This window comes from Branchiostoma floridae, chromosome 1 (genome assembly GCF_000003815.2).
Source record: "Branchiostoma floridae strain S238N-H82 chromosome 1, Bfl_VNyyK, whole genome shotgun sequence".
NCBI classification, from domain to species: domain Eukaryota; kingdom Metazoa; phylum Chordata; class Leptocardii; order Amphioxiformes; family Branchiostomatidae; genus Branchiostoma; species Branchiostoma floridae.
The window spans coordinates 24,906,088-24,916,255 of record NC_049979.1 but is presented as its reverse complement, the minus strand read 5'-3'; the positions used below and the strand labels follow the sequence as shown (position 1 = coordinate 24,916,255).

General features: G+C 40.2%; 1 protein-coding gene across 1 annotated transcript in view; it reads right to left on the bottom strand.

The window, feature by feature from the left end:
• The window catches only part of LOC118417838 (sec1 family domain-containing protein 1-like), a gene marked incomplete in the record, with an annotated part of 27,684 nt that extends 17,880 nt beyond the window's left edge, over positions 1-9,804 (bottom strand). The window contains 4 exon segments of the mRNA XM_035823589.1: positions 3,156-3,246; positions 4,787-4,875; positions 5,204-5,274; positions 9,668-9,804. Of these exon segments, the coding sequence (XP_035679482.1) occupies positions 3,156-3,246; positions 4,787-4,875; positions 5,204-5,274; positions 9,668-9,698 (282 nt within the window).
• Positions 9,805-10,168: the final 364 nt, after the last annotated feature.

Sequence of the window (10,168 nt, the reverse complement as noted above, 5' to 3'; positions counted from 1 at the left end):
CAAAACAAGGCAGCAGGCGGCGATTTTAGCCGCCTACTTACATTTTTTCAGCCGGCTACTTTGGGGTAGAATTTCAAAAAATAAAAGTTTAAGTCCAGTGCTCTCCGCTACAAAATCCCCCAGCAATTTGTTTTGATAAACCTCTGGCAGTTTTCTGATAGTTGGCCCCCAGTTAGAGGTCATAGCGAGGAACCTATGCCGAATTTTTTTGAAATTCAGGATTTTTTGTCAATTCAAAGTTTAAAGATAACAATAAAAGTTACCCAAAATACACCCCCAAACCATATTTAGGGATCTAAATTTAAAAATTTTCCCAGGGGGAGGCCCCCCAGACCCCCCTACAGGACAGGGGGAGGCCCCCCAGACCCCCCTACACCCCCCTCCCATACCTACCCCCCGCTCGCCACTTCGTGGCTCGCCGCAAGCGGCTAGGCACCTTGCCTGCTAGTTTCATATATTAGCCCCTACTCTAAAAGTTCGTGACAAGGCTGATGTAAACTGTGACCATGTTACTTCTGTCCAAAGAAAAGAAGATGATAAGCAGGTAGGTACTTTTTGATTATTTATGCCTATGTATAGATAATGAGCTGAAGAACTATAGATATCTTGTTCGAATTATAATATTTTCTCCATTTTGTAATAAGGCCACACCGATTTAATTTCTTGGTTCACGGATTCGCTCGCTCCTATTTTTTGGGAAAAAAAATAAAAATAAAAATTACCACTCAGCAAATTTTCACCATTAATGAAACCATTCACCAACTTTCTGGTGTAGCAAATTGGCCTTTATATTATAAGCTCCTTACAGTGTGGGTACAGGTGCTGTTACTGTACAAAAATAGTGTTTTTGTACTTTTTTCAAGCTGAAAACTTTTTTTCTTTATGTTTAGGATTAGCCGTTACCTTTACCCCAACCATTTTACAATTTTTATTTTTATTTTCATTTCGCCCTCTCGCTCCATATTTTTTATGAAAAAATCCGTGAACCAAGAAATTAAATTGGTGTGGCCTAAAAGGTAAATAAAAAGATAATTTTTTTTACTATTCCTAATGTTGAAAAATTTGACATAGGTTCCCTGCTATGACCCCTAACCATGGGCCATCGGTGCTCTCAAATTGAACAAGTGAAAATTTACATGATACATGCATTTCCTACTTGGAACTTGAAGCAAGTAATTATAAGTTATAACTTATAATTACTGGCATATCATTAAAACCATTAGATAGCTGCTAGTACTTAATCATATTTTCTTGAGACATAACCTTTAATTAAAACATATTAACACCACCAAAACGAACAAAATAGGGTTTTGTTTATAAACACCTGTTCGATAGTGTCGAAAACCAGCAACTTCCTTGAAAAAACAAAGTTTTTGTGAGAACTTGTCTGTAAAAGTAGTTCAGCATTTAGGACGCAGATACGCATGTTACAAATTATATTTTGACACTAGAAACCACTAAATTTAGAAAATCTTACGGCTATTTTTTTATAAATCAACACTTTGAAAATATAAATGGCCTTCTGTGTCAAATATCAACCCAAATATGATATTTTTTTCACGCATTTACGGCATCATTTTAAAAATCGGAATCTTCATACAAATGAGGTGCTAGTTTTACTGTCACCGCGTGCGATATGGCGGCCATGTTTGGATCGGTTCGGATCAAGTTTGGAGCTGTTTCACCGACGAATTCCTGCCGTTTTGGAAAATTTGCGGCCTCAAAACTCATATCACAAGGGAAGCGAAGTTATAGTTTTTACGTCCAGTATTATATGATTATGATTATGAGTATGATTATGTGAACGAATCACTCTTCTGCCTCGCTGCCGAAAGTGCATGGAACCACAAGACCGGAAAATCCTCGTGCAAGGTGCTGGTTTGCGATGTAAACAGAGACTGTAAACTACTTCTAAAAGTTATTTATCTAAAAATTGTACAGTGGAAGCCAGTTAATTGCACCTCGGATAAACGCACACTTCGGATAATTGCACGGAATCCCTAAATCCCAAACCGTCTCCCATTCATTCAATTGTTAGTGACTTCGCTTATCTGCACAACAAAAAATCACCAATGCCGGATAATTGCACGACAATTTGTCAAACATCGTCGGCAAATTGACTGAAAATGCGTGTTAAAATCGTCAGACACGGTACAAATAAGCTGATAATGGCCTTTGTGAAGTCGCTTTACTGACAACATGTATGAAATTGTTATTGGGATCAAAAGAAAGAGATATTGTGGGGTCAGCACCATGAAGAGACGCCCGCCCGCTTGAAAGGTCGTCAAAAGCCGGCATTACGATTTGGCAGACAACTTGCTTTGACATACAGTACTCAATAACAAATGTTCTCTATCTGTCCATTGTCTAATTACGTAATTAGGGTCGCGGGGAAATACTTATGCAGTGGTTTTACAAAATGTATGTTCTTGGCAGCCAGTCGGAAACAACACAGCGACTCGGGGCCTACAGACTGACATAACACTCGCCTTCGGCGGTGCGCATGCAGTGCTTTAGTTTCGTGATAAGGAAGCTAGATAACGTATACAGTAATGATGATGAACTTACTTTTAGTTTTGATTTCAAGTGCATTGCAGAACGATGTTTCGTGAAGACATGTATATGACGTCCGGAGCACAACAGGTACAGCACTACTGTGGCACGTAAATAAACTGTGCGTTGTACTACCTCCCATACCACCTCTCGGCCCCCCCGCCCGTGGTGATGCGGTCCAAATGACCAACTCGCACACGCCGGATAATTGCACAAAATTCGCTGGCAAATTGGGTGTGCAATTAAGCGGCTTCCACTGTATTTCAAAAAATCAGTGTGGTGTGTTATTTTTCCCCAATAACAACATTTACTTCGTAGCGTCATAGCGTAGATTGAGATTGAGTACGGAAATCCGTGCCGTTTCGCCGGAAAAAATAGTGAATTTTGAGCAAAATACCGCGGAAATATGGGCAGAACCCTCCAAAACTTTCAATACTTTGAGGGTCCTGGCTTAGCAAAGCCCCAATTTTCAGAAAAAAAATAAACGTACCGTCCAAAATAAGAACGTACCGGGTGGATTTTGAGGCTGAAAAAAAATAAACTTCCCGGTACGTTTATTTGGGACATGAGAGTAAGTCTGTTCCAAATTTTTATCATTGTACCTGACATATCCTTTGTACATTCTCTTCCGATGGCATGACAAAGTACACAGCTGGGACATCTGGGATGGGATCACGGTCAGAATGGAGAAGCCTGAAAGCAACAAGTGAAACAAGTTCAATTCCAAGTTCCAACATGAAGTAAAAAAAAAATTATACACAAGGCAATATTTCTTTTCAAGTATTGCAAAATGAGTGTTCTGCACAAATTACAATCAACATATCATGAGGAAACATTTTACATCATGTTATTTCCATACACAATTTTGTAAAGCACATACCAACAACCTTCCAAATTGATATAACCCAAAGCCTTTGTCACATAAGCTGAACAAAAGTGTGACATCAGCAACAGGTCAAAGATTTCACCACCTCAGAAGTCTCCCAGCACATTCACATCATCCTCCTACGCAGGGACATCCAACAGCCAAACCACCTGTCTGGATGTACTCTGCTCTTTCAACCGTCACCCGTAGTTCCTGACCGCCCTGCTTATAAATATTAATAAGCTTTCCCTTATATATGCGAGACCCCTTTTGAAAACGGAAAGCCTATTCTCTGATTTGCTGACAGCTGGTTTTGGGGGGACGTCCACAGGAACTAAGAGTGACGGCTAAAAGAGCAGGGTACATCCAGACAGGCAGTTTGGCTGTTGGATGTCCCTGCGTAGGAGGATGATTCACATTGACTGGTCTTAATGTGCTGGGAGTTCTGGACACTGAACAGGCCTGGATTATTTCATGTGACGAGTTAAAGAAGCCATCTACATCAGAGCCTATCAACCATCCCTCAACAGAGACGGGGGCCGATACAGACTGCTGGGGACCTTTGACCTGTTGCTGATGTCACACTTCTGCTCAGGATATGACTGGCACAGGCTGGAGGTTTATTAACTTGAGAAAGGTGACATGAGAGACAAAAAAAATCTTTTATCTGCAAATTGAGAGGGTTGTGTGCAGTTTACTGTTTTTAATGTTTTGATGTGGAAAAAGGACAAAGCTCACAGTCGTATCAACTCAACATAAATCTGCTTTGGAATAGTAAATCTATAGTAGTATACTGTTAAGGTATTCCTAACAACATTTTCATCCTCTTACCGCAGATATCAGAAAATTTATTGGAAGATCTACATGTAGTTATGCTAGGTGCTTAGGCTGGGTACCATCCGGATAGTAGTTCACTCCTATGTTTGCTTCTGCTATCCGTCTGTAGACTTGCACATTCAAACCGTTTGGTGGTTATGTCAGTTAATGAGCGAAGTAAGGAATTGGTTCTAGAGCTCACGTTCGATGACAACAGGCCCTCCCGCAAGCGGACGGAGGGCTTAACCAGTGTTGGAACGCCTGTTCGAACAATCGCTTGAACCCATGCCATAATTCGATCATGTGTAGGGACCAATGAACGCCTGCGTCCGAATTTGGACGATTCCAGACGTTAAGATGGTCCGCGTTCCCAGACGGAAACACAGAGAAGCGACTGTATATAGTGTATAATGAATGTCAGAGCTAGAAGCGACTGTATATAGTATATAATGAACGCCAGAGCGAACTACTTTCCGGATGGTACCCAGGCTACTAGGTGCTTGCTTAAATGTAGCAATTCCTGACAATACTGCATGCTTGTCTAGAACTCACAGATGTAGGGTGACTCCCATATCCCTCAGTTCTGGCACTGACAGGATAGGTGAGATGATGTCTTGGCCAAAACGGTCGTACACAAGGACCTGAAAATGACAACAAAATTCAAGCACAGAATTCAGTAATGAAAATGTCATTAATGAATAATAAGTTGGGGGCTGTTTGCCATTGCACAGGTGACCACCCTATGATCTAAAATTTGTGTGTTCTGGAACTTGTATATTCTAAACTCCATCACAAATATTAGCTGCCAAATTTTCTTCAAACCTGAACATGTGCTATCTGGCAACAGCATTTAACATAAACCACTTACATGGCCCCGTTTACAATGCATAACGTTTGTTCTAACTATATGTATTGGGTCTATGTCAGGATTTTCATCATTCCCTTTATCTAAAAACTTTGACTACAGACCTTCCAGACTGGTTCAACTGCAGAACTTCTAGAAGGCTCAAGGTTGAGATTCAACATACGCTTCAGCGAAGCTGGGGAAAGAAAGGACCTTGGTTAAATGTTCAATCAAAGTATGAAAGAAAGCCACTGTGGCATTTCCTATTAAAAATGTAATACCACCCTTATTTGCATGATTTATGTCTGGTTAACAGAGCATTTCACTCCAGAAGCAGGTATTATAATTTCTCAGAGAATAGATAGTTATGCTTGAAGTTTATTTGGTCAACAACAACAACATATTTGGTCAAATTTACCCTAAGTTGAAGCCTAATGAACATGTGTAGCATGTGCCAATATTATCTGTTATCAATATTAGAAAAATAACTTATTAGAGCCCCATGAGGCCTTATCTTAGCGAAGATTGACACTATGGGTAGACACTATCAACTATACAAACAATAGGTAGTTATGATTACAGGTGGACAACACATAATTTTCTTTTTCTTACAAACAATAAGCCGTTAGGGGTAACGTTAGACAACTATCAGTCTATCACCTACTCTATCTGTGTGTGGTCACAAGCTCACTTGTGTTTTTTTTTACAAACAATATGTTAGTTTGAGGTAGAAAACTACTAGTACTGGAAATTCAGTGCCAATTGTAGTTTCAGCACTCGGTTTCCAGTGCTGACTGGAGGGTTTCCAGTGCTGAAGCTGAGTGACTTCATCACTGGATACCGAGTGATGAGAAATTTACCCGTGACCTCGGTAGTTTTGTGTTTCTGAGAGAGGAGACCGCTACTTTTGTATATTTGCTATGCCAATCTCATATTTTGGAGATGGCGCATACGTTACAAATTTTACATGCAGAGAAGTAGAATGATTTTTTGCAACGCAGCCGAAGGCGCGGTGCTATTGAAATGACTGTGATGTTGAGACACTGCTAGGGAAACGTCCGGATGGACATGCTGCAGAGATGCTGCAATGGATCGCTTGAGGGCGCTTTTTCCCCCATTCCAGGCAGGAGATAACCAAGAAGAACACGGTGGTACGTGGGATCAAATCCATTTGATTTCAATACAATCTAAACGGCATCCGAAAAGTTGGGATGTTTATTTCGACGATGAAATACCCAGGACAATGATGTGGCTATTAGTTATCTTGTAGCAAAGTAGAAGGAAGAAAGATTTCTCAGTCTTTGTTACGTTTAGGAGGGGGAGGGGGGCGAAGAGCGGTCCGTTCAGACTTATATTTAATAAATGCATCGTGAGTGATCTAATTATTTAGAGATATTTTGTGCAAGTTGTGGAACAGCACCAGAACCGTTGTTAAATTTGTATCTATTAACTACAAGCTGCTATGGAACCGCTGCTATGTACATAGTTTTTATGCTGGTGCTTTGTTGCCTTTCTTCTCGCTCTCTGCTAGGATTGAGCACTGTCCCCAATTATGTGCTTCTTTACATGTTACTTTTAGTTCGGACACTCGTTATAAATGCTCAACTTGACATAACAGCTCTATATAGCCTTGCTTCGGAGATATACCTGTCAACCAAACGAATGAATGAATATACCCATGAATAAAATTTGATGTGTTATAATAGCACTTGACAAACATGCAGGTGTCACACCGGAGTTTATGAAGTTGGTGCATTATATAGTACAGCAAAGTTTCCTATATTGCTAAGAAGATGATGCATGGCAAGTAATAAATCTTATTTTAAGAAATATTTATACCCCATTCACACTCAGAAAAACTATTCGAATAGAACATGTTATCCGAATAAAACTACCCGATCCGAATAAAACTTAGCAGTATGAACGCTCCCAAATCACTTGGATTTCATCGATTCGAATCCCTCGCGATCCACCTCGGGGAGGTAGATAGAACTTCGGGAAGTGGATAAAACTGCGCCGCGGGGAGTCTCGATTCGTACGATTCGGCAGTGTGAACGCGCAAGTGGATAGGATTCACTTTAAGTGGATAGGATGCAACTTATCAAAGGTGAGTTTGCTCAATTAGAAGTTTTTCTGCCAGTCCGAGTCTGAAAATGTTCAAAGCACAATATTAATGTTGTTCCACCAATCATGGCTCCCGCTCCCAGATCGTTCTGTCTGTCGCTCTGGTGGCGTACATCTGAGCTGTACTACAGCTATCCCAATATGCAGAAGATTTTGTCGGTGAAACCTTCTCGAGATCAAAGGTCGTCGATTGCGTTCCCTTCTACGACTACAGAACATTCTCCAGAGGAACAACAGCATCAAAAGTTGGTGGATTCCCGCCATTTTGAGCTGTAAGAAATGACGCTACCCTTTGACCTCAACATAATGTTTCATTCGGATAAGACTGAGGGCGCACAAATCGGATTGCCGAAGACGAGTGTGAATGCAATTTTGGATCGGATAGAATTTTTTTTATTCGGATAAATGTTTTATCCGAATCGTTTTTCTGAGTGTGAATGGGGTTTTAGTGGGGGATGGGGTACTCCATGGCATGACATTTTGCATTACAAATGGTTGCCTGTAGCTGTTTACAAAATGCTAAGCCAATTCATGGATGAGATTGTGCATACACAGCAATATTCATAGTGGGTAATATGTGGAAGTTGAAAGCGAAGACAAAACAAAAAAAAATTCTGGACAACTATTGTCTGGAAGCAAATTGTTTATAGTATGGGCCTTCACCTTTGAATTATTACCAGCATCTCACTGTGTATATCCAGCTTATTTAGTGCCAGTATATCGCATGGAATCAAGGCCATGCCATACGGCTCCTACCCCACATTAGATTAACCACATACTTATGCTTGGTTTAGACATCCAGGTTAAGTTGTTATGTTATTTCTGCTGATTGAATTTTTTTTTGTTTCAGGACATCTACTGTATCAAGATTGTCCCGTACAATCAGATAACTTACATGTAGAACTAAGCTGACTTAGAAATTTCGTTTATATTGAACATTAAGTAGTGTGCTCTATAAAAACTGTCTCAAACTACCGTACTGATTTCAGAATAAAGCTACATTTTTTCCACTCATTTACACTGTATACGATATCACAACGTTACTGAAGATAAGTATATTTTACCAGAAACTCTTAAGAAACTATTTAAGCATACAACACTGCATTATCCAGTCATTCACAAACTACCCTCTCCCACAATTTTATTCTCATCATCATCATTTCAGGCTGCGTTGCCAGCTTTTTTTAAAAGCATTTCTTGTTTTGGTTTATAATATAACGGGAGGTGCCCCAACACGGTACGCTTTTTCTTGCGCTCAAACTCATGGCGCTCCATCGCTAGTTGCCTGAGAGTGGTCAAATTTTGATGACTGAATTTTTTACTCATAGATTTGAACAACATACTTGAATAAGAAATGCATTCATGTGGTTCATGAACCTTTCACGCTGCGTGTTACAAGCGGCAAACACTGAGAGACAATTTCGTGTATGTAACCTTCCAATTTTGTGCTACGCTGGACAGTGTGCCTAACTCGGTACGCTTTTTGCTCTCTTCAGAAGTAAGTGGTAAATCTAAGTACACAGAAAAAAATTAATAGTATGATATTTTAGCTTTCTTTTGACAGTAAAATCGTGACTGTATGTACTTCTTGTCTCACATGGAGGAGGCTGTACCTAGAACAATCCAGCTGATGTTTTACGGGCAATGGGCTGAATGCACTGATTGTGAATGCCCGACTAAAAAAAACCATTACGAAAAAACGACACCGCCAACATCAACAAAACTCTGTCTGATTATATGAAAATATCATCTACATCTCTCTGTCAAGTCTTATTTTCATAGACAGCACGAATCATTTGTTACAGTCAAATAAATCTTTGGAGCGTTCTCTAGTCTGCCACCTTCACAGCCACACACTCTTGGGAGTACAATGGCGGCAATGTTTATGTCGCTTCCTTTTGGTTGCTTTTCTACTCAACAAACATTTGAAGACCCATATTCATAGTGTTTTATGGAGATTTATTTATGTGTATCATGGCAGTTGTGTGACTGCTTGGATGAGTTCGTATAGTTAGCGACACGAGCCGCCAATACGCAGAGGCCGGTGACCGCAGTGATTCAGCACTGTCAACATTACTGTTAGAATTCTGCTCTTAAAAAAATTATGAAGTAAATATGTTAAAGTATACTCGGAATGCAAATTAAAGCTGTGTGCATGGACTTGGTTTATTTACCTTTGTAATCAGCATAGTCAGTGGCAAAAAACACGGTGTACTTATGGATAATAAGATCAGCAAAAAATCCGTACCGTCTTAGGGCGGCCCCCCGTTAAGAGCCTGCCGTTAACCTCCGGAGTTTTACATGTTCATCAAGCCACAAACACGGGTGTTTTCTTGTTGTTCAAAAGGCTCAAAATTGCCCAAAATAGAACATAGATATGCGCAAACATATCACTATTATCACACAGCCCTTAATCATTCAAGAAACTAAACTAGGGACCAAGTTTCTTGTATTTTTAGACCCACCTGTCTGTTTTTCTCGTATGGAAGCAGCCATGATGGTTGACCTCAGTGCGCATGTGCGGGACGCGTGGCACAAATGACGTTCACTCAATCTTCAAGAAGATGTTGGGACGAACGCGGAAGATTGTAAAGTTTTCTTATGATGCTCGGAATTCTCTCATAAGTCATGCTACAAACCCAAAATGAAATGTGTGAAAAGTAGTCTCCAAGCAGATATGTGAAATGAAAGTTGTAACGTTAAGACTAAGCCCCGCCGTCACTCATACGAAGTTAGTTTTTTTGGCGACGCCTCAGGGGCGAGCCTAATTATAGTGTGCGCCCATTTGACAAGAATTCCCAGAATTTCATAGGCATGTGTCGAATTTTCCCCAGGCATGTGTGGAATTTTTCCACGCATGTGTAGTAGTATTATCTTAACATTCCCCAGGGAATTTGTTTTGATGACGTTTTTAGTTAATGGGAAATGGGTATAATACGATGACAAGATGGAAGTATTGAATTAGG